At 31.9% G+C, this 25,378-nt stretch overlaps 1 protein-coding gene and 1 pseudogene across 1 annotated transcript; one reads left to right on the forward strand and one right to left on the reverse strand.

Annotated features, from left to right (window-relative positions):
* Window positions 1-932: 932 nt before the first annotated feature.
* LOC126722206 (uncharacterized) lies at window positions 933-24,551 on the forward strand. The gene is made up of 2 exons (XM_050425351.1): window positions 933-1,067; window positions 24,047-24,551. The coding sequence occupies exons 1-2, from the start codon at window positions 1,015-1,017 to the stop codon at window positions 24,549-24,551; spliced, it is 558 nt and encodes a 185-aa protein (XP_050281308.1). The 5' UTR covers window positions 933-1,014.
* On the reverse strand, window positions 22,088-22,192 carry LOC126724662 (U2 spliceosomal RNA; annotated as a pseudogene).
* Window positions 24,552-25,378: the final 827 nt, after the last annotated feature.

A 25,378-nucleotide genomic window follows, 5' to 3' on the forward strand; every position in this document is an offset into this window, starting at 1 on the left:
GAATTTTCAATTTATTTTGTTTAAGAGATACTACTAATTTAGGGAGACTCTAATTAAGACCCTAATAATTAATAAAAATATATTTATTTTCAAGTTCTTTATTTATCTTTCCGTAAGATATCCAATCATAAATACATAGTACTACTTTTTAAAGAAGAAACACAAGTGTTCATAATTATATACCTAATATAGTTAATTTGCCACTGCCAAAAAAAATTAAAAGATAAAAAGGCCAAAAGAAATCTTGCTAAGATTTAACAACATATCCTTAAGCTAACAACAGAGAAGAGGTAGCAAACTCATAAGGAAAAAAAAAAAAAAGTGTAGTTCTAAGTCCTTTGAATAGATTTAGCGTGCGTTTGACATTGGGTTAAAAAATATTTTTTACTCTCGTTTTACCTTCACTATTTTACATAATATTCATAATTGATACGTTGATATATACATTTTAAAAGGTAAAAAGAAAATGTTCACATTTAAAACATAAAAGTGGATGTGAGAAAATAGACAAGGAGTATCATTACTCTAGATTTTTAATAGAATAATAAGAGCAAGCACCAAAATTCAGAAATGGGACAGTGACAGGGACGTTGTGATTCACTGATTTGTGAAGGACATCATGGAATGTGCATAAAACAAAAGGAAAGTCATTGCTGACTAATATGAATGTCCAATGTCCCTTCTTTAGTTCAGATAGTCTATAGTCTATACCAATAACAATACGTTTTGTCTTTTCATCTCTGAATGAATAAAAAATACGGCCGTTCAATACGCCCGTTTCAATCAGATGCTAATGCCATTGTTTTCTTTCACCTTAAACCTCCTTTGAACTTTTTGACTTAGGTGCTTTTCATAACTTCTTAGAAAGCGTGTAGGCCAACTGTCCCACAAGCCTCTATAAAGCCCCCCATAAGATTATAGCATGAGACACAGACATTACAAACCAGAAAAAACCATTTCTATACCTCAATTCCTCACAAAGAGTCTCAGAGAAACAAGGCAGCAGCAGAGGAAATGGATAGCAACAACAACAACAACAACAACAATCATTCTACTCTTCAAGAAAGGTTAGTTACCGTTACAAATTTCTTTGATTTTTAGTTTCTGTTCTACATTTTTCTATTTGGCCAAGAGTTTTACACTTCAAGTCCATCTTTTATGTACTAATTTTACTGTCACTAGCTTGCAATATCTTAGTCATAAATGATAACTTGCTCTTTTTAGTGTTGCAGTACTAAAATAAAGCACTGATTATGTGTGGCTTCAATTAATGTCCCATTGAACTTCTTGTTATATATATAGGTGACAGTTTGTGTGCGTGTGAGTGTGTTGGACTTCAGGAAAATTGGAAATCACTGGTTGATTGAGTATTGATTTCCTGCATATATTTAGAAACTTTTGTTTATGGGTTTTCACTTGAATTCCAATAAGTAGGGAACTGATTCAAATTCAAGTTACCCGGGAAGCAATTTCCGTGTAGATCAATTGGATCCGGGTTGTTCAGTTATCCGTTTAGCATTTGGATTGCCCGTACAACCTGACCCGGATACAATAGCACAATTGTAAATAAATAATATTTTTTTTGGGCAATATATATATGTAAAATAAGATGCCACATGGCGACTTCTAGTTTAAGGTACAAATTAAGATGATGGACAATAGCTACAGGAGATAAACTGCCACATCGCAGAATTTTTAATTTTTTCACTCAGATTTGACTCTCACCTACGGCTGAGCAAGACCAGAACAACCGGACCCACCTGACCCGATTTGTTTTGGGTGGGTCTGAATAATATTCAGATTTTTATTTGTAAAACTTATTTTTTCAATATCCATTTTATTTGAGATTTATTCTTTATATGTTTTATTTATTTAATTTGATCTTAGATCTGGGTCATCATGCCTTCAAATCTACATCTTTTTTTTCTTTTCTTTTTTTGGCTAAGATCTAGCTCATCTTTTGCTATCTGCTCCTCTAAAAGAGATCAAAATGCACAAAGAATTTTTCTTTTAAAAGCCACACAAAAAAGTTTCAGCTTGACATATATTCATGTTATTAAGTATTTACATTTTTCTCTTTTTTATGACGGATTCTACCTGTTCGAGGCCATATAATTGCACTAAATTTTCATGATAAAGATTATACAAACAGGAACCATTTGGCTGATGTATAAATAAACATTGCTTTTAAGTACCATCAATTGATATTGTTCAAATTACTATCAAATATGTCCAGCAAAAATATTTTGGTTTGTCATGAGTCTTATAACAGTTTGTGATTTTTTTTAATCTTTTTTTATAAAATGAATTATAATTCAAATTTCCATTTACTTATTGTAATAATTGAATAAAAAAAATTTTTAAATGGTTTATTTTGCGACTCTTTCCTAAAATCACACATTCCTAATGTAAAGAAATTCCATTCAATAACATTTTTTTTTTAATTGAGAGAGAGAGAGAGAGAGAGAGAGTTGAAGAGGGCTTAATCCTGAGTTTATGAGCAAGTCAGAGTTAGGCCCAATAATTGATAGGTGTTTTGGGTCAATTTGTAAGTCTTTGGACTGACCCCAAAAAAAAAAAAAAAAAAACCTTTACTTTTTCTTTTTTTGCTAAGGTACTTGGAAATTTTATTTGTTTTCCCAAAATCATGGAGATAGGCATGTATAATTTAAAATTATAAAAACAGATATTGATTTCCATACCTTAAGGATCTTCAAATCCAAATGTGCATATCTCCAATTATGTAAGCATCTCACATGACCAAGTCCGACTTATTAGGCTAAGAAATCCCTAATCAAGTCCAATTTATGGTACCTCTGCAAGCCCAACCCAGTTGTAAGATAAGTCATTGGATTGAGGCTTTTTGTAAAGTTTAAATAAAAAAATTGGATTTTAATTCAACTATTTAAATTCACTATTTATTTCCACTATTGGGCTATTGGGCTTGAGAATGCGATATAGGAAATAAAAATTTAGTATTATGACTTAAGGTGTCATGTGTGGTGTGTGTATTGCATAGGTAAAAAATAAATAAAATATATATTATTTATTATATTATTAATTACGTGGATCAAGTTGGGTTATTTAGGAATAAAATTTTTCTGATCCAACACCAACCCAATCCAAATTTTTTTAATTAAAAATTAAATCCAACCCAATTTTTTTTATTAGGACCTGACCTAACCCCTTAATTCACAAAATTCTTTATGTACATTTTCATAAATTTGTAAGAGCTTCTAACTTTAAAGCTAAAATCTTCTTTCTTTTAGTAATTTCTCCCCTATAGCATTAGGCATACTCAGTTTATGATAATGATACAAGGTAAAATTACTCCAATTATTTAGAATATAGGGGATTCACTGAATTAAGATCCTTTAATGTGTTGTTTCTACCCCAATTATTAAAAACTTTGGCACGACATGAAATGATTCTACAAACCTTGTCAAACTTTAATTAAACTTGAGGTTGTCTTCACACCATACATACTTACATGGCATGTTACAAACTTGTTAGAAACAATGCAAATGTGATGTGAACGATGTTCTTTTAATTCTTTGCTTACACTATTTAATTGTATGTTGAATGTAATCTAAAGCAATCTATGCCTTTATTTCTAGGAATGAGGGAGAACTTCATTTCTTCACTGGGTTTTTTACTGCATTCAGCCTTCTATTTGGGTTTCTACTTACCCTCGTTGGATTGAAGTATCAAAGCCCAAGTGTCTCTATATTCCACACACACGGTGCAACAATGTTGTTCTTAATAATAGATGTGCTTATCTGCATTATAGCATTGGTAATGATAGTACTAAAAAGCTATCTCACTTTCTTCAAGAATGTGTGTCTCATTTCTGGAGCTTTTGCTTGTGATTTGCTGCTGCTGATCCTTGTACCTCCATTTGGATGGTTCATCTTCGCTGTATGTGTATCCGTTCTTGTGTGGCTACTTTATGGCTCATACCAAGAGATTCTCGAGTGCTTTACAGAAATTCTCCAATTAGTTTCAAACTTTGCTTCTCAAGCAAAGCACACTTTTTGTGACTGGTTTTGGCAAGGGCCTTTAATTCCTATAGTAGCAAATGGATCTCCTGTGTAGACTCCTAACGCGACAGAGAAGCAAGTGAAGAAGTTGGCAGAGAGTGTCTAATGGGAGGGAGATCAAGCTCTTGTTGTACTTAAGAAATGCTTGTTGAGCAACATCACCTATAGTGGAATAAAAATTCATGTTACCAACCATGTATAGATATGCAAGAAAAGTCTTTAATGAAATTAACCCTTGATAATTGTCAAGGTCCTACCCAAAAAAATTTCACAACCTAATTAATTATGTAAATTAATTTAAACACATGTTAGAGAAAGTAGTAAAACAGATAGGGGATACTATAACTGCACAAAATACATCATTTACAGCAAAGTGAACAAAATCATTTGCAAAATTACAAAAGGAAAAAGAGTATTTTATTTTATTTTAATTACCAAATAAATAAATAAAAGAAAAGAAAAAGTAATTGTTCCTGACTTAATTTGACAAACCGATTTCACTTAATGGGCCATTTATCCAACCATGAACAAGTTGCATCATTTATCATGTCATCGACATGATTGTCAATCAATCGAGATAATAGGTATTTACAATATCGATCATCCCAATCTTCAGCAGCAAACTGTTGATCATTAAATCAGAAAGTTCCCCAAGCTTATCAAGATTGATTGTTTTGATCATATATGGGTCGACCCTCCATTTTTCTCTCTGTTTTCTTTTCTTTTTTTTAGAGATTTAGTGTCGAAAGGGAATATATCACATGTAAACATAAAAATATATGAGTATCTGCATATTTAGTATATTTCGTGTATTACGAGTCTGTGTATAGTGTCCATGTTTATGTGAGAAATAAGCATAACATACAAACTATTTTCTCTCTTTCATACATAGATTTTGTGTTTTTTACCTTAAAATCCTCAAACACGATTATTTGTGGGAGTAATGATAAAAATTATTATGGAGATCTTTCTGAAATTAGGGAGTCAATTTGTATTTCCCTAGCATTTAGATTGAAATCTCAAGTTTTAAACATTCATGGATACTCAAATAGATTTGAAATATGAAATCACTACCATTTTGCTTTCTCATGATGTCTGTTTACCCTTAAAAAGAAAATTGGGCTTCAATGACAAGTGAATTGGGCTCTTTCAAAAAAAAAAAAAACAGCAGGTGGATTGGGCTGGGCTCAAATCCTTTTTGAGATCTTGTCAAAAAAAAAATCCTTGAGATGTGGTCCAAATAATTCAAATCAAATGTATCCCTATTGCAATCCAAATATCTTCAAACTGAGCAGATTTCAAGTTGCAAAATTTGTACTGTTATTCAAGAGTTAGACCATTTTGGATATATACTACTGTAAATTTCTTTATGACCTTCTTCCCTCTCCCTATGTGTGTATTAAAAATATTTAGTATTCTAAAAAAACAAGTTGCGAAATTGGTAATAAATTAAAAATAAATAATAAAAAAAAAAGCCTAAAATAACATCTCAGATCAAAACCCAAGTCGCTGAACAAACTTTTATTATTATTATTAAACTTTTTTTTGGCTAAGTGTGTTGTTGAATTCACTACAACAAACATGAGTTTTTTTAACATATTTTTATCCACAGTAACTAAAAAATGTTGATAAAAGCCTTTAGTTTCTACATTTGCACTCAACTGTTGAAAAATTCACATATGTATTTTTACAGTTGACATAACTGTTAAAATAAGTGGTGAGAAATTCACACACACACACACACACACACACACACACACACACACACACACACACACACACACACACATATATATATATATATATATTTCCACAGATGGCATAACTGTTGAAATAAGCGCTAAATAAGCGGGGAGAAATTCATCCAACCGATTAAACAGTGCTAATTTATATCAACAGTTGGATGAATGTTGAAAAAAAGAAATTAACTATTTTTTATCAACAAGTTATAAATGTTGAAATTGAAAATAAAAACACGGAGCTTTTATAGCTATTTTACGATTAAATATATTTACCCTACAATCGCTCCCTCTCTTTCGCTCTATATCTCACTCTCACTCTCTCTATCGCACTCTCTCTCTCTCATAGGTCTTGGCTGTCAATTTTCTTGTTATTTTCTAGGCAACCAAACAGAATTCAATCACTCCCTCTCTCTTGCTCTATATCTCACTCTCGTTCTCTTGCTTTCGCTCTCTCATAGGTCTTTGCGGTTGATTTTCCTATTATTTTCCAGGCAACCAAACAAATTCTCAACTCAATTTTTCTATTATTCTTCCTCCGATCAGGTATTTATTCTATTTCTCTCAACTTCGCTCAATTGATTACCCCTATTATTGTGTTTGACCAATTAGATCTCAAATTCCAGTGTTTAGATTTTTTTTTTTCCACGGAATTTGATTCAGGTGGATTTCAATCATTTTAATTATTTGCTTGATATGTATGTTTCGTTTAATTTTGAATTTAAACTTTTATTAGATTGTCTTTGCTTTGAATTTCGGCAAACAATGAAGCTTTAACTAGAAATTACCATTGGTTTTTCTTGCATTTTGGCATTGGCTCTCAGAATGAATAATATTTCATATTTTAATTAGAAATTTATTAGTTTTTAGTTGAAATTTCCAATTATTAATTGAATTGTGACTATTCTCATTCCATTTCATTAATGAAACAATTGTCATACATGGTTCGAAATGACCTCAGTCTTTCACTCTGTATAGATTCTTTAATTCTCAAAAACGGTGATAATTTTTTTAGCTCATAAACCCCACCACAGTGGTTTAATGTGAAAAATTTCAGAAAGGGCCCGAGAGATTTTCACTTCTGACTGTTTTCGTGCGTGCTACATGGTTTTGATTTGAGAAATTTAGGATTTTATATTTAATGGGATTGGTTGCAGAGTTAGATGGCGCTAGTAGTTAAGATGATTTAATGTGTAGTATGCAGGAGAGAATAGGAATTTTCAACTACATGGCTACATGGTTTTGACTTCTCTGTTCTCTCTCTAACTTATCATTTTCAACTTGATCGTACATTCACTGCATTTCCAAACTATGGCTCGGTGTCACATTAGGGCATGCTTTAATACCTATATTAGGAATTTTTAATAAATGAGCCTTAACCCTAGAATAGGATCCCAAATAAACTACACCACAATAGTTGCACTTAAAGTATGTGTTTCCACCTTTTTTAACACCAAGTGGTTTTTCTACTTTATTCACATACTGCCAAAGAGGACATTCAGCATTTGGCACTTCTTGAGATGAAGTTTCTGTGCTAGTAACTTCATCCATTGCAAATTCAATAGATTCAATTTAACCTACAAATAATAACTATTAAGTATTAACAAAATAAATTAATAATAAATCAAACCTAAGTTCATAGATTCACAAATCACAATGAGTAATAAGTAATAACTATTAACTAAATAAAAATAAGATTGAAAACTAAGATTCACAAATCACAGATTCACAAATCACAAATCACAAATCAAACTAAGATTGAAAGCTTTATATCAATACATGAGTTGAGAATGCGTGAGAGAGAGCTGAAGTTTGAATGAAGTGAGTCAAGTGACTGCTCGGCCCGATTCAGCATGAATCGGCCCGAGTCTGAGCCGCGTCAGCGCGAGTCGGCTAAAAAAAAAACCACGTGGCAGGACGCGGCCCGATGCACGGGCAGCAGCATCCCTCACGTGTCGCGCCGCGTCGAACGCGGGTACTGCTCCTCTGGAGCAGCGTCCGTGCTTCCCAATTCATAATTAAATTTATTTGAAATATTTGGATCGTGTAAAGTTTGTGGGGGGTTAATTTTAGGGTGTTTTTATTTGAAAAAGTGAAGTAAAAGTTATGCTAGTGTATTGAAATGATGGGTATGTATTTAATTTCTTAGGCAAGCAAAAGATGTTGTGAAAGTTGTGAAGAAAAGATTGTAGAATAGGAACTCCCAAGTTCAACTACTCTATTTGACTGTATTTTGTATTCGAAACCTTTATCTTTTACTTTTTGACTCATTTGAAAATGTTATCTAAATCAAAATTGTAAATTTCCACTACTATTTTTTGGGGGGGGGGGGGGGGGGGGTGGGGGGGGAAGGGAGGGGTATGTGGAGAATCTATTAATGGATTAATTGCGATAGTAATATTTGTATTCGTCTTTAATGTTGTTAAGTTTTCTTGTGCAATATATTGTCACTTTAAGGACTTAAAATTTAGTATGTTGGTCCATAGGATTTGGTTATACCCACCTTTGTGGGTTGTGAATTATGATTTAGAGTGCACTTGAGTTTACAAGTTCTCTTGGTAGAATTGTTCACATTTTGTAATTTGTGTACTAATTCTATTTGGAATATGCAATGACATTTTTGAAAATAATTTGTGAGACTATGATAATGATCCTATCTATGCATGTGTGTGTGTATGATCTTTGACATGCTAGATTTAACCTCAGCTCAAGTCAATAATTTGAATGGTTCAACATGCAAATTTTTTTTTTTTTTTGGGGGGCTTTGTTTTCATCTATATTTTAGATATGGATTCAATGAATGAAGAAAATGATGATTATGGTGATATTGTTTCAAGTGCTCCAGAAAGAATGAGCTCTAGGACTTCTTCTGTATGTTCGGATTAGCTAAAGGTCCTAATGGGAAAGAGAGAGCAAAGTGTAAAAAATGTCAAAATACTTTTCTACCAGTGCTAGTTGCAATACTACTTTGTTGCGTCATAGAGCGAAATGCCATGAGGTTGACAATCAAACTGTCTCATCAGCCTTTAGATCAAGTTACGTATCAAGAATTGGTTGCATTGGTAATCATTAGGCACAACTATCCATTCTCATTTGTAGAACATGAGAACAATAGGTTGCTTCATTGTTATCTGAATCCTAATGTTAAGATTATATCTAGGAATACTGCAAAATTGGATGTGATAAAAATATACAGGAGAGAAAAGGAAAATCTGAAACATGATTTAAAGCCAATTACTAGTAGGTTTTGCTTTTCATTAGATTTATGGTTTTCACCTAACACTGATGAGTACATGGTTCTTACAGCACATTATGTTGATGAACATTGGGTGTTGCAGAAGAAAGTTTTCCATTTTCCTCATATGCCACCTCCACATGGTGGTGTCATAAGTGAGGCTGTGTACAATTTACTTGAAAATGTTAAATGTGTAAAAAGTTCGAATCATAGGAAGTTGACGTTTGCTGAATGTCTTTTAGGGCTTCCTTTTTTGACAAATAAGAAAGTATGCCAAGATGTGCCATCAAGATGGAACTCAACATACTTGATGATTGAGACCTGCCTTAAGTATCAAGATTCATTTTCTCACCTAAGTAGGATTGATAAATACTTTCTCAATTTTCCTTCAGAAAAGGAATGAAGAAGTAGGGATGGCAACGGGTCGGGTTCGGGCCGGGTTTTTCCATACCTGGACCCGACCCACGGGTCTTAGCCCGCGGCCCGAACCCGGCCCGTTTACTAAACGGATTTTTTTTCGGGGCCCAAACCCGCCGCCGCCGGGCCCCGTTTAGGCCAACCAGATTTGGGCCGAACCCAAAAAAAAAAAAAATGAAAAGAAGAAGAAGAGAATTGAAGCCTAAACAGAGTCTAACGAAAATCTAATCACACTTTCCTCTTTTTTCCTCCTGAAAATGCAATCTATCAAAACTAACTATTCCTCTTTTTTCTCACACTTAATCGGTAACCAAACAGAGCCAGAAAATCACGATTAACAAACCCAAAATCACAAACACAAAAATCCCAAAATCACAAACACAGAAATCATTGAATATACATGTTTAAATAAAAATAATTACAACATTTTCTCGGCTATTTTCTTGCCATCCAAGATCTAACAAACTAACCCATTTTCTTAGCTTCTTTTCTCGGTCGAATTGCAGAGACAGTACAGCAGTTCGACACATATTCTTCAACGACAAGTTGTTTGGGGGTTTGGTGGCTTCGAATTCGCTGAAAAACAGTGGGGGTTTCGATCAGAGGGTGAAGGAAATGTTGAGTACGAAATGTCCATCGCTAGAGTACGGGTTTTCTGGGCTTGGTTGAGGCTGTCGTGGTGAGAAGAAAGGAGAGTGAGTGAGGCTTGGTTGTGGCTGTGGTGGTCAGAGGAGAGGAGAGTGAGTGAGTGAGAGTGGGAGAGGAAAGTGATGGAGGCGTGTGTGTGAGAGAGCTGAGAGATGAAGAGGGAGAGGCGGAGCTGAAATGAGGAGAAGAATAGAAAAATCTAGGGTTTTCAACTATATATATATATATATATATATGTGAGGGTAATTTAGTAATTATATATATATAACCAGGTCTTATCCGGGTCGGGTTTCGGGTTTTTTTGATAAAACCCGGACCCGCTTCGGGTTTTTTTTTTAAAACCCATACCCGACCCTATTCTTTATCGGACCGGGTAAAATCCGGCCCATTAGGGTCGGACCGGGCCGGGTATCCGTAGGTCGGATCTATATTGCCATCCCTATGAAGAAGGGTGGAGAAGATAGCAAGGGTTTTGGAATCATTTTATGATATCACCAAGTTCGTCTTTGGGACAATCTACCCCACAGGCAACTTGTATTTCCATTGTGTTTGGAAAATTTAGTTGCGTATTCTAAAATAGTTGGAAGATGATGATGTGATAATTAGAGCAATGGTAGAAGAAATGAAAGAAAAGTTTGATAAATACTAAGAGTATTACAGTCTCGTGCTATCATTTATTGTCATTTTGGATCCTAAATATAAGTTGCAATGTGTAGAATTTTGTTCTGGAAAGTTGTAAAAGCAAGTAGCAATATTAATGGCAATGAATCTTCATGATAAATTATATGGCATCTTTGAGGAATATATGAATTCTACTAGTGATATCAAGGATATGGTTGAAGTAGCATCCAACAGTGGTGGAAAGTGTGGTCGTTATGATAGGCATGATGATTTCTTTGGTTTTGAGACGTATACGAGTCATCTTATTGGTTCAAATTCAAGCAAGTCATAATTGGATTTATACTTGGAAGAGACTTGACTTAACCATAGGATTTATGAGGATTTGAATGTTTGGGGTATTGGAAGTCTCACAATAATCGTTTCCTCGAACTTTCCTTGATGGCATGAGAGCATTCCCATTACTACTATTGCCTTAGAGTCTGCATTCAATATTGGTGGTTGTATTCTTAATAAGTTTCGCAATTCTCTTTTGCCACAAACTGTAGAAGCTTTGTTATGTGCTCTTAATTGGCCATATGGAGTACTAGGTATATCATATTTTTTATCACTTATGTGCTCGCAGTATTCACTAATATGTTTTTGATGTACTAATAAATGTTTTGCTTCCCCTTTTCAGCTATACATGATTCTGAGGACGAAAGCCTTTTGGAGGATTTTGGCAACTTGTGCCTATCTCAATCTAGTTCATATGTTGATGAGGATTAGGTGAATAAAGTTGTCAATTAAATTAAACCATAGCCTAAAAGCATTCATTTTTTTGAGTTTCTCCATCAAAAGCATGTTGTCTATGATTGAAGTACATAAATTTTTAAATATGCAGTAGTTTCATTGTTGGATTTGCGTTTTAGATGTTTTAATTCTGGAAATAGTGATGTTCTTTCCTATGTAATTGAGCTAATAATACGTACATGGCTTTAGATTTGTTTATACTAGTAAAGTCGTCTTGTGCCTCTTGCAGCTTCACCCGTAGGAAGAAAAGAAGCTATTTGAGAGTGTTTTTACAAACAATCACTTGTGGATGTGCAAGATATATGGCTATGTTATTGTGACTATTGTGGCTGATTTTGTCAATTTCAATCTTGCCTTCCATTTATAGTTTTAAGATATCTAAATAGGGGCTTAGAATACCTCAATTTTGTTGCATACCAACTTGGTATATAGAGCAGTATGTACTTGAGAAATAAGCCACATATATCATTCTTCCTATTCCTTATTGTTAAAAGGTGTGCTTTTAATTTTATTAAGTTAGTTTCTCTTAATCAAAGCATACCATGATGAGATCGCCAAATTTTACCATTACTTGCAACTAATTAATGCATGGAAGTTTATCACAAAGCCTATGATAATTTTCTTCATTTATTTCTTTTCTAGTAATTACTTTTATTTTATTTGTCCTTTCTCAAAGAGTGAAATATTAATGTTCTTATTAGAATATATTATTCTTTAATATATTGTTGAAGATTGGCACTCTGAATTTAGTTGGGCTTTCAGGACTCAAGAGGTAGAAAAGTAAATAGTTTTCACTTCATTATTATATTTGGTGTGTTTGTAATGCTTGGGTCAACAATGGCAAAGTGAGAAGTGAAAATGATATATATGGTTCATGAAAATATGTCTGTCAGGTTCCAACTATTATTAGTGTAAGAATGTTTGTAACTCTATTTGTAATATAGGTCACTTTGTTCTGTGTAGTAGATTCTTTTTTCTATCTTGGAGTCTTAAGGGTTGTTAAATATTTTTTTGTTGTTAGTTTGTTGGTTGGTTTATTTGTGTAGTTGTGGATTTTAGGTCTGCAAGGCTTACTGTGTTTTCTATTGTTGAGCTCAATGAGAGTTCTTACATTAAAAATACTTTATTCATTAATTAACAATAAACATAAACTGAATTTGTATTTGATCTAAGCACACATTAGACCCTCCAAACCAACAAATTACTACTATCTCTATCTTATTAGTTTTTTTTAGTTTGGTGGCTTACATATTATTTTTTAGGTTTTGGGGGCATTTTGGTTAATTTTTTGGTTTTTGGGGTATTTTGGTAACATGTCAACCAATCCAAACAACAAAGTGACATGACCTTTAGACCACGCTGACTAAGCCACGTGGCAACACCTATGCCAGACAACTCCAACGAATCCCAAGAAGCCACGTGTATGGTCCATCAACGAATCATGATGCGTCATGTGTCATCCCAACATCGAATCACAATGTGCCCTATGTTAAAAAAAAATAATAAAAAAAGGCAGAAGAAATAGACTTCAACACAAACCCAATGAGAAATGGCACAAGGCATCTTCAACAAATACATGGATGGCTCACAAACAAAGGGGCAACTGATGGGTAATCAAAAAGTGTTTATCGTCCATGTGAGTCATCCACAAGAAGAAGGTTCATCCAAGATAATGGTCTGGAAGGAAGAGGGACAAATGTTAACACCAAGGAGAAAGGTTGTCTAAGAAAGATAAATCACCTACGCAACAAGAGACTGTAGACAACCAATGAACACTTAGTAAACTCTAAGGTGTTCTTTGCAAACCAAGTCCAAATAGATATCCCGCATCTCCACCAACCGTCCAAATATACTTCAGTCGTCCATAGAGATATAGGTCAAGGGTATTTTAGTAATTTTATAGGTTTAGGGGGGTATTTTGGTAATTTTAAAGGATTTTAAAAATATTTTAGTCATTTTTAAGTTTTAGGAGCATTTTGGTAATTTTGATTATTGGGTGGGTTGAGGTTTACCCATAATAACTAGGTTGAGTTGGGTTTGGGTTGGAAATAATTAGTTTTTTTTTTTTTTTTTTTTTTTTTTAATCAATGAAGGGAAGTAATTAGTTAAATGAGTTTTATATATCTAACTCAATTATGCTCACCCCAAAACCACCCATTTGGCACCCCTAGAATTAAGCTATAAAATAAGATTTCCACTTCTTTTTTTCATTTTTATTTGGTTAAAAGTTAAAACTAATGCAAGATATCCTTCCACGAGCCGCTGCCATCACCATGGTTAGGGATGTCAATTTTTATCCATATCCATGAACCCACCCATTACCCACCTTATTTGGATAAGTCTTAACCCAACCCATTTGAATATTTGGGTTAAATGGGTAAAGACCCATTTGGTAATTTAATTAGATGAGTCTAAATGGATAATCCCACTAATACCCACTAAACCCATCTAAAATTTAAATAAACAACATAAAATCTAAATTTCTAGAAAATGACTAAAATACCCCTGAAACTTAAAAAATGACCAAAATACTACCAAAACCCAAAAAAATGACCAAAATACCCCCGAAACTAAAAAAATGACCAAAATACCCCCCAAAACCTAAAAATTACTAAAATACCCCCAAAACCACAAAAATGATCAAAATATCCCTGAAACCCAAAAATGACCAAAATACCCCCCGAAACCTAAAAATTACCAAAATACCCCCAAAATCCAAAAAATGACCAAAATACCTCTAAAACCCAAAAAATGACCAAAATACCCCTAAAACCTAAAAATTACTAAAATATCACCAAAACCCAAAAAATGACCAAAATACCCCCGAAACCTAAAAATAACCAAAATACCTCCAAAACCCAAAAAATAAACAAAATACCCCTGAAACCCAAAAAATGACCAAAATACCTCTGAAACCCAAAAAATGACTAAAATACCCCTAAAACCTAAAAATGACCAAAATACCTCCAAAACCCAAAAAATGACAAAAATACCCTCGAAACCCAAAAAATGACCAAAATTCCCCCAAAACCCACAAAATGACCAAAATACCCCCAAAACCCACAAAATGACCAAAATACCTCCAAAATCTCTAAAATGAGCAAAATACCCCCCAAAACCTCTCAAATGTCCAAAATATCCCCAAAACCCAAAAACTGACCAAAATACCCTCAAAACCCAAAAAATGACCAAAATACCCCCAAAACCCACAAAATGAGAAAAATACCTCCAAAACCTCTAAAATGAGCAAAATACCCCCCCCCCCCCGCCCCCCAACCTCTAAAATGTCCAAAATATCCCCAAAACCCAAAAATTACCAAAATACCCTAAAAACCAAAAAAATGACCAAAATGCTTCCTAAACCTAAAAAATGACCAAAATACCCCCTAAACCTCAAAAATGACCGAAATACCTTTGAAACCTTAAAATTACCAAAAATACCCCCGAAACCTAAAAAATGACCAAAATACCTCTGAAATCTTTAAAATGATTAAAATACCCCAAGACCTAAAAAATTACTAAAATAACCCCAAAACCTAAAACAATGACCAAAATACCCCAAAAACTGGAAAAAAAAAATGACCAAAATACCCCCAAAACCTAACAATTACCAAAATACACCCTAAACCTAAAAAATTACCAAAATACTCCCTAAACCTAAAAAATTACCAAAATACTCCATAAACCTAAAAAATGACCGAAATACCTCTAAAACCTAAAAAATAATTGAAATACCCCAGAAACCTAAAAAATTACCAAAATACCCTGAAACCTAAAAAATGATCGAAATACCCTCCAAAAACTAAAAAAAAAAATGACCAAAATAACCCCAAAACCTAAAAAAAAAAAATGATCGATAAAAACCCCTGAAACCCAAATTATGACCAAAATGCCCCTAAACATGTAAGATGACCAAAATACACCTAAAACATCTAAAATTACCGAAATAGAGGTTTCAGGGTATTTTGGATGTTTCAAGGATATTTTTGACAAATTAAAGGTTCTAAGAGTCTTTCATTCATTTTATAGGTTTCAAGGGAATTTCGGTAATTTTTTAGGTTTCGGGGTTATTTTGATCATCTTTTAGATTCTAAGGGTATTTTAGCCATTTTTTAGGTTACGAGGGCATTTCTGTCATCTTTTAGTTTTAGGGTTATTTTGGTAAATTTCTAGGGTTCAGAAGTATTTTGGTAATTTTTAGGTTTTGGGGTATTTCGGTAATTTTTTAGGTTTCGGTGGTATTTTGGTCATTTTTAGGTTTCGAGGGTATTTCGATCATTTTTTGGGTTTCAAGGGTATTTGGTATTTTTTGAGTTTCGGGGGCATTTTGGTATTTTTTGAGGTTTTGGGGGTATTTTGGTCATTTTTAGGGTTTGGGGTATTTTGGTCATTTTTTGGGTTTCGAGGTTATTTTGGTAATTTTTAGGTTTTGGGGCTATTTTGGTCAGTTTTTGGGTTTTTGGGGTATTTTGGTAATTTTTTAGGTTTCGAGGTATTTTGGTCATTTTTTGGGTTTCGGGGGTATTTTGGCAATTTTTTGGGTTTCGGGGGTATTTTGGCCATTTTTAGGTTTCGGGGGTATTTTGGTAATTTTTAGGTTTTGGGGGTATTTTGGTCATTTTTTTGGGTTTTGGGGGTATTTTGGTCAATTTTTGGTTTTCGGAGGTATTTTGGTCATTTTTAGGTTTTGATGGTATTTTGGTCATTTTTTTGGGTTTTGAGGATATTTTGGTCATTTTTTGGGTTTTGAGGGGTATTTTGGTAATTTTTAGATTTCGGGGGTATTTTGGTCATTTTTTGAGTTTTCAGGGGTATTTTGGTCAATTTTTTTTGTTTCAGGAGGTATTTTGGTCATTTTAGTGGTTTTTAAGCATATTTGGTGATTTTAGAGATATCAGGGGTATTTTGGTCATTTTAGAGGTTTCATGGGTATTTTGCTAATTTTAGAGATTTTGGGGATAATTTTGGATGTCCAAGGGTATATTGGTAATTTTGGAAGATTAGGGGTATTTGCATCATTTTAGGTATTTATGGGTATTTTGGAAGTCAAGAGGGTATTCAATTAGTTTTAGAGGTATTTGGGTCATATTGGGTTAAATGGGTGGGTTACTAATTAAATGAGTTGGGTTGGTAATGGATAATTAATTTATATATAAACGGGTCATAAATGGATAAATGGGTAATTATACGCCCAACCCATCTATGACCCAACCCGCCCATTTGCCACCCCTAACCACGGTCTGCATTGTCCTTGTTGTGCTCACAACTTGTCGCTTCACTTTGTTAATTTGTGCTTGATATCTTTACCCATATATATATTCTTGCAAGATATGATTTGGAATCACCCATCAAGCAATGTCACCTGTTTACTTGGGTAAAATTGGAAGAATGCAGAGTGGGTACTCCTGGGCTGAGTTATTAGCAGCGGTGCACCTAGTATTTATTTTACTTTACCTTATTTTTTCAGGGGACCAAATGTAAAGAAAAAGATAAATTCCGAAAAAAAAAACCTATTATACAGACACACAGGGATAGTAGAGATGTTACTTTTATCTTTAATATTATTTAGCATATGTAATTTTATCAGATATAACAAAAATATTTTTAAAATACGTTGTTTGTGTGTGGTTAATTAGTTTTTTGGTTAGAAGTATATTAGACACACAGTGAGATAATAAGTTTAAGGTTTAATTGATTTGTATATTACAGAAAAACCAAATACCATATTTGATTTTTTTTTTTTTTTTTTTTTTTTTTTTTGTTTCAATCAAGAAAACTATCCAACTATGCTTCGCAACAAAATGGAAAACAATTTTATAATACCCCTTAATTTTATACATTAATATGGAAAACGATGTGAAATCTAGTAAAAAAAATATATTATCGATAAGATTCAGAACAGGTTGAATTCCATTTTGATAGAATATAGATAATTGAGTTAATATACAGTATGAAACAATTATTTTTATGAATTTTCTTATTATTTATATCTTTTATTTTTTAATTATTGCTAGTTTAGATTTGTATGTATTACTTAGTTTTGAATTTTAGTATATTTTTCATTTGTGATTCAAAAATAATATATATATTCGTTTGAGTGTGTGTGGGTGCTCTCGTCATGTAGCTAGGGCTGTGCCTATTGAGTTTGAAATAAATTCTCATTGCAGACAAAAGTTCTTTGCATGGAAAACGTGTTAGTCGTAAACCCATAGAAGTTTTTTCAAATTCATTAGCTGGGCTATTGTGATAGAGACATAACAAAAATGGTGTTTGTAGTAAACTACGATAGAAGTGATGTTACTCTAATCTAAACTTACTATTTTAATAAATTGAAAAATAATAATTTTGAAAAAATTGGTGTGCCTGCTATAAAGAAAACATAACAAAAATGTTGAGTTTGTTTGTGTTTTTTCACACAACATGATATCATATTTCTTATTCGACAATAAAGAACTTTACCAATTAATTTAACTGAAAATCACAATTTTCTTGAGTTAGAAATAAAGTAGTTCCACGACTATAATTGGCAAATTGGACTCTTAACTCAATAACTTGCAGAAAAATATAGTATAAATTGAGATTTTCAAACACGTGAAAAAAATTGATCAACCTATACCCGACCCATTGACATGGTGGGTCATGTTAAGTAGACCTATTTCTTTTCAAAAACGATTTTCTGGCTTTTTTTTTCCTTTCTTTTCTAAATTTTTCTCTTCTTACAACACTCATATATTATTTCTTCAAAATGTCAAGATTTGTGGTGAGTTTGATTCAAATTTTTGAAATTGTGTTTTTGAAAAATTAGTGGGTTAAAAAGTGCAATATGAAATTTGGCTTTTTTAAAAAAAGTAGTGTTTTGTAAAATTTATCAAAATGCTAAATATTTGGCCAGTACTTATAACGTAGCAATTACGAAAAAAGAAAAAAATAATATATATATAAAAATAAAAATAAAAAAATAAATATTGTTTTGCAATTGCACATCAACAGGTACAACTGTCAACTGGGTGTTTCTTTTTGACATGACTAAGAAAGAGTTAAGAGCACGAATGATAATAATAAAATAAAAGACGTTCCCGACCAAAAAAGAAAATATTCGGGAACCTTATAATACGGCACCTGTTTGTTTTTTTTAGAGATGGTCGCTTTGAGCCTTTGAGGCTGAGGTTAGACTTTAGAGCAGAGGATGGCTACGCAAATTGACTTGCTTCAAATTGATGACCTATTTGTAATTTGCTTTTGTGAATGAATGGTATTCTTGAAATGTGAATGGTGGATTTCTGACATAGCATAGTCCGTTTATGGTTCCAAGAAATTATTAGTATATTATTGTTTTATATATATATATATAAATTACAACTTATTTACATAGAATTTAGTCGAAATTTAAGTTGCTTAAAGAGAGAGATGTAAATGGAGCAAAATTACATTTTTAGCCATGTTTTTAATAGAAATTTAACTAAACTAATCTTAAATGAGTAAACTGTCAAATTTCAAACTAAATATAGACAATTTAAATTTCAGTAAAATCACAGTTGAATAAATTGTAATTTGTCTGTCTTTTTTTCCACACAAAAAAAAAAAAAAAATCAATGTGATCAAGGAATCTATTGTACTTTTCAGATAATGTAGGAATCGTTCGGAATAAGTGTCATTTATTTTCCAATAGATGAAAGAGAATTAATCAATTTACTTTGTTGGAGAGATACTACTAAGTACTAATTACTAGTAATTTAGGGAGACTCTAATTAAGATCTTAATAAAATGCATTAGTTCTAAAGTTCTTTCATTTAAGAGTGCTACTCACAAATAGTCAAATACATACCTAATATATAGTGAATCTGCCATTTAGCCCAAAAATTAAAAGATTATTAAAAGAAATAAAGAAATCTTGCAAAGATTCAACAACGTATCTAACAAAAGATAAGAGGTAACAAACTCATTAAAAAAATAAGTGCAGTTCTTTGAATAGATTTAATAGTAGTAAGTATCAAATTTCAAAACTTGGGAGGGACTGACATTTTGAAGCATCATCATAGAAATGAAAGAATGCCGTAAAGAAAAAGAAAATCCTTGCTGACTAAATATGAATATCCCCATCCCATGTGTCCCTTCTTTTAGTACGTTGTCTCTTTCCATTTCCGAATGAATTAAAATACGGCCGTTTAATTCGCCGTTTTTAATCAGATTCCTATAGATTATTTGTTTCTTTCACCTTAAAACTTTCCTTTGGAACTTTTGACTTGTGTACCTATAACTTCTTAGAAAGTGTGGCCAACTGTCCCACTCTCCTATATAAACAATAAAGCCCCATTAGATTACAGCATCAGATACAGCCATTACAAACCAGAAAAAAAAAAACTCAAAAACCATTTCTATACATCAATTCCTCACAAAGAGTCTCAGAGAAACAAGGCAGCAGCAGAGGAAATGGATAGCAGCAGCAACAACAACAATCATTCTACTCTTCAAGAAGGGTTAGTACCCATTACAATTTTCTTTGATTTTTAGTTTCTGCTTTACATTTTTTATTTTTCTATTTGGCCAAGAGTTTTACACTTCTACTAGCTAGCTAGTACTGGTTCAAGTCCATCATGATGTATCATTTATGTACTAGTTTTTCCTTTTGGGGACAAAGTTTGTTTTGCCTCCTCAACTAAACTGGCAATATCTTAGTCATAAATGATAACTTGCCCTTTTCAGTGTTGTAGTACTAAATAAAGCACTGATTATATGACTTCAATTACTGTCCCCATTATCTCTAAAAAAAAAAAAAATTTACTGTCCCCATTGAACTTGTTATATATAGGTGACAGTTTATGAGCGTATGAGTGTGTTGGACTTCAAAAAATTTGAAGCACTGGTTGATTGAGTATCGATTTCCTGTATATATTTAGAAACTTTTGTTTATGGGTTTTCTCTTGAATTCCAGTAAGTAGGGAACTGGTTCAAATTCATGTAACCCGGGAACCAATTTGACTCAGGTTATTCAGTTATCCGGTTTAGCATTCGGATTGCCGTACAACCCGATCCAGACACGAACATAATTGTAAATAAATATTTTTTTTTTTTGGTAATATATATATATATATATATGTGTGTGTAAAATAAGCTGCCACATGGCAACACGAGATAAACATAAACTACCACATCTCAGTTTTATTACTCCATTTGTTTCACTTTCTCTCTCTCTCTTTCTCTCTCAGGGCCTCACCCATTCTTTTTTATTCAGATTTTTGTAATTATTATTATTTTTCTGAAATTCGGGTGTTTAGTTTATGATTGTCAGATTGAAGATTAATCTCTTAATATTCTAAATTGTTGGTAAACCTTTTCTCTTTTATACTTTTTTTATTTGAAATTTATTCTTTTTATTTATTTATTTATTTATTTTGACCTTAGATCTGGGTCATCTTTTGATATTTGCACCTCTGAAAAAGCCCCCATTTTTTTTTAATCAAACAAAGCCTCTTCTATTAATACTGATTGACTACTACTTATTATTAGATTATGAGGATTCTTAGGAATTGAAGGCTTGAGCGGTAGTTGATTTTTTTTTTTTTTTTCATTTTTCTGTTTAGATGTATTTAATTCTCATAATTTTTTATATTGTCCATCCACAAAATGTTAGATTTTATCCCAGACCATTTTCTAGGTTGATTTTTTTTTTAAAGGGTTCTTTTTTCTACAAAAATTTTTTGAAACTTTTAAAAGAATATTAAAATTAATAAAAATATTTATACATCAGGTAAATACATATATTAATTTAGTTTTTAAAAGCTTGTTCGTAACTCTGTTTTTTTTCGTTAAAACATCAATTTTTTATTTCATGGGAGGAGGAAGGAGTGGTTATTTGACTATTGACCATAACACAATGTAAATATGCACCCTTTCTCTACACGCTTTTGGGATGTTTATGTAAAAGTGATGTATTCTTTTCTTTTCTTTTCTGTTGGGATATTCTTGCTCCATTTACCCAATAACTTGAATACATTTTGCATTACTATTATTTTTTTTTATTTTAAATGTTTGTTTAAGAATAATTTATTTAATTTTTTACTAAAAATATAAAAACTAAATAAAATTAAAAGATAGCTCACAAGAAATCTCAAATAATAGGAAAAATAAATAATAAACTGACTTATAATTAAGATCCAAACTTACACCGAAGTTACGTTTGACAATCAATTATAAGCTAGTTCTTTGCTTAAATTATTCACTGTTTGTAGATTTCACATTACTTTTTATCTCAACTTTATTTTAAATAATATAAGTTTCAACTTTTAAAAAATAAGCTAACTTTTATAGCTTTTTATATATTATTCAAATAAACTACCTAAAATAAATAACTTCTGACTGTAGGTCCTACAAAAAATAAATAACTTGTAAGTTTTAGCAAAGTGTGGATGCCAAACGGACACACATGTCTAAGCAATTCCAATACTAGCTTAATTTTTACGTTTACCTTCTGGTTTTTTTTTTTTTTTTGCTAAACTTTTTTTTTTGTTTTAATTTATTTATATATGAAATTTATTTACAATAAAGAATTTATTGATAGTAATTTATTTACAATATAAAATGAAAAGCTTTATAGGTGTATAAGTTCCAACGTACTGCCAAAAAAAAATTTGGAGATCAAACTAATTTGAACTAATAAGAACAGATACTACAGTTGATCTTAGCCAAAAGGCCGAGAAAGGTATTCAAACTAATTTAGGTACGTACGTATTATTAGCTTATATTGAAATGCACAACATAGACATAGTGAATTTACATCATTTAAAATAAAGTTCTTGTTTAGGTCTGTCACTATGAGAGATTTAGGAGACCATAAATTTCAACATCAAATATTAGGAATTTCCTTTTAGTAGTAAGGATTAAAGAGATCAAATTGTTGGATTCTATTTAACTCAAATGATAAATTTTTTTTATTGTTAAATAAGAACCTGAGAATTGAATCATACACCAAAAAACAAATTTATGTTTTGACTTGATGAGAAATGCAATAATTTTAAAGTGAACGCATAAGTTGAAATACTATTGTATTTTTTTATTATTTAAAAAAAAGGATCAAAATGCCTAAAGAAGTTTCAACATGATATATACACACACACTTCTACGTTGACGAGGTGATCAAATCCAATCAAGTTGAGAAATCCCGGTCCAACTTATGGCACCTCTACCAATTCAACCCAATTCATAAGATAGGTCATTGTATTGAGGTTTTTTTTTTTTTTTTTTCCTGTAAAGATTAAAAAAAATTGGATTTTATTCAACTATTTAAATTCTTTTTTTTTTTATATATATATAAAATGATTGCAATTTACATATTTAGGCTTGAGAATGAGATACGGGAAATTAAAAAATATTAGGATTAGGACTTAAGGTGCCACGTATGGTGTGTGGGTAGCTACTATAGCGTAGGTAAATAAAAACAAAAAAAAAACATATAATTTCTTATATTAATATTATCAATAGCATAGACCAGTCTATAAAGTCATTTTTCTATTTTTTATTTTGGGTCCTCTAAAATCATGTGCATAGAAAAATTGTAAATAAACTATTTTTTAAAAGTTTTGACATTATTTTAATGAAAAATATAAAAAGTTATAATAAAAAATAAATAAAAAAACTTAATTTTTTTTCTGTTTTCATAAAAAGTTCCTGAAAATATTCCATAAATTAATATTCTTATGACATTTAACTTTTCACTTTTCACTTTTATCTTTCATTCTTTTTAAATACACCCTCAACAAAATCTCTTTCTCTATAGTAAAATATATATTTTTTCAGTGTTTCTTTATTTTTTATCAAAACGGTCACACTCACAACTGACAACCCAACACAAACCCTTCAACCTAGAACGAACTCATCAAACCCAACAAACCAAGAACGAAACTGGCAAACACTTCGGCCCAAGTACGAACCCATTCAATTGAGAATGAACCCAGAACTTTACTCCCCAAATCAACACAAACCCAGCCACAACTCAAATCGGCCCAAATCCACAATACAAATCAGCATAAACCCAACTGAACAAATCTGCAAACCTACCCAAATCACAAATCCAAACCCCAACCCAAATTTCCCAAAAGGGCAAAAAAAAAAAAAAAGGGACCTAACCTTTTTTTCTTTTTTTTTTTTTTTTGAGGGAAAAAAGAGGACCTAACCTGACCCATCAATTCACAAAATTTTGTATACATATATCTATAACTTTGTGAGAGCTTGTAATTTTAAAGATAAAATACTTTTTCTTATAGTGTTTTCTTCCTGTAATGTATTGTTTATACCCCAATTATGTAGGTCTTTTTTTTATAGAATTATTTAATAGGTCTTTTGGCACACCATCAAAAGATTTTACCCAATTAGTTAGGTGACATCTTTAAATTATGACAAATTTTCTACAACCCTTATCCTACTTTATTTACATTCTAGGTTGTCTTCACATTAACATGGCATGTTACACAATTTAATGTTACGTTACGTGACTGATATTCTTTTAATTCTATGTCTTAAATTGTATATTTCATGTAACTAAAGCAATTTTTTTTTTTTAGGAATGAGCGAGAACTCCATTTCTTCACTGGGTTTCTTGCTGCTTTCAGCCTTCTCTTTGGATTTTTGCTTACCCTTCTTGGATGGAAGTATCAAAGTGTCTCTATATTCCACACACATGGTGCAACAATGTTTCTCTTAATAATAAGCGTATGTATCTGCATTTTGGCATTGGTAGTGACAACACTACCAACTTCCAACCAAAGCTACCGCCATTTCTTCGAGGCCGTGTGTCTCATCTCTGGAGCTTTTGCCTGTGATTTGCTGTTGTTGATCCTTGTCCCTCCTTTTGGGTGGTTCATCCTCATTGTATGTGTATCCATACTTATGTGGTTACTTTATGCCTCGTACCATCGGATTCTACAATGCTGTCAAGGAATTCTTCTATCAATTTCAAACTATGCTTCCCGAGTATTCCTCAATTTTCATGACTGGTTTCGACATGGTGTCGAGTCAGTCCAGCAAGGGCCTTTCATTCCTAATGCATCAATGGATCTCCCATGCTAACTATAAATATGATGGAGCAACAAGTGATGAAATTGGCAGCTAGTGTCTAGTTGGGTGGAGGTTAAGTTCTTGTTACATACAAATGTGTCTTAAAAAATTTTCACCTATATTTGTTTGTGGATTAAAAATGCATGTTACGAGCTACATATAGATATGTAAAACCCAATTCTATGACATTCTCTATTAAACAATAAAAGTTGTTTTATTTCACGAGATTACTTTAGCATGAATAATATTTGGACATTATATGAGATGCATTGTATATGATTTAGTTATGAAGATAAGATTTGTAAACAAAAAATCTAAATTACAAGTTCTTTGTAAATTCAAAAACTTTGGTTCATATTTGGTGATGAAATTGGACATTTCATCTATGAAGACCATAACGTATCAATAAAGATGATTTATTTCATTGAGTTGAAGACTTCTAATTGATATATTAGTGTGTTTTAAGTATGTAAGATACATGGAACTAGACTGATATGATATTTATTATTCTATTAACTTCTATCATATAAATAGCAAACTTAATTATATATATTTTCATTAACTCTCAATCCTAAGAGGATCGTTAACCCGAACATGAAATATTGGTTGCTTTTGTGTATACATGAGTGAGATCTTATTAATGGTCAAAACCTCATACGTTGAGCAATCACATGTAGTGTCAAGGGAACACGTATTCTCAAGATAGAATTCATAATTTCATTTTAGAGAAATGAAACATTCCCTTGAAATAAGTTTAATGAAAATTGGTTACTCAAAGTATTGAGCACAATCACTTTAGTAAAGAGTTAAATATAAGAATTAAGAGTAACTAAAAAATT

This window comes from Quercus robur, chromosome 4, assembly GCF_932294415.1.
Source record: "Quercus robur chromosome 4, dhQueRobu3.1, whole genome shotgun sequence".
Classification (NCBI taxonomy): Eukaryota; Viridiplantae; Streptophyta; class Magnoliopsida; order Fagales; family Fagaceae; genus Quercus; species Quercus robur.

Bases quoted from the DNA above. Each gene is read 5' to 3' on its own strand.
- LOC126722206 (XM_050425351.1), top strand. From the start codon at position 1,015: ATGGATAGCAACAACAACAACAACAACAACAATCATTCTACTCTTCAA. The intron at 1,068-24,046 runs GTTAGTTACCGT...TTTTTTTTTTAG, and splicing joins CATTCTACTCTTCAAGAAAG to GAATGAGCGAGAACTCCATT.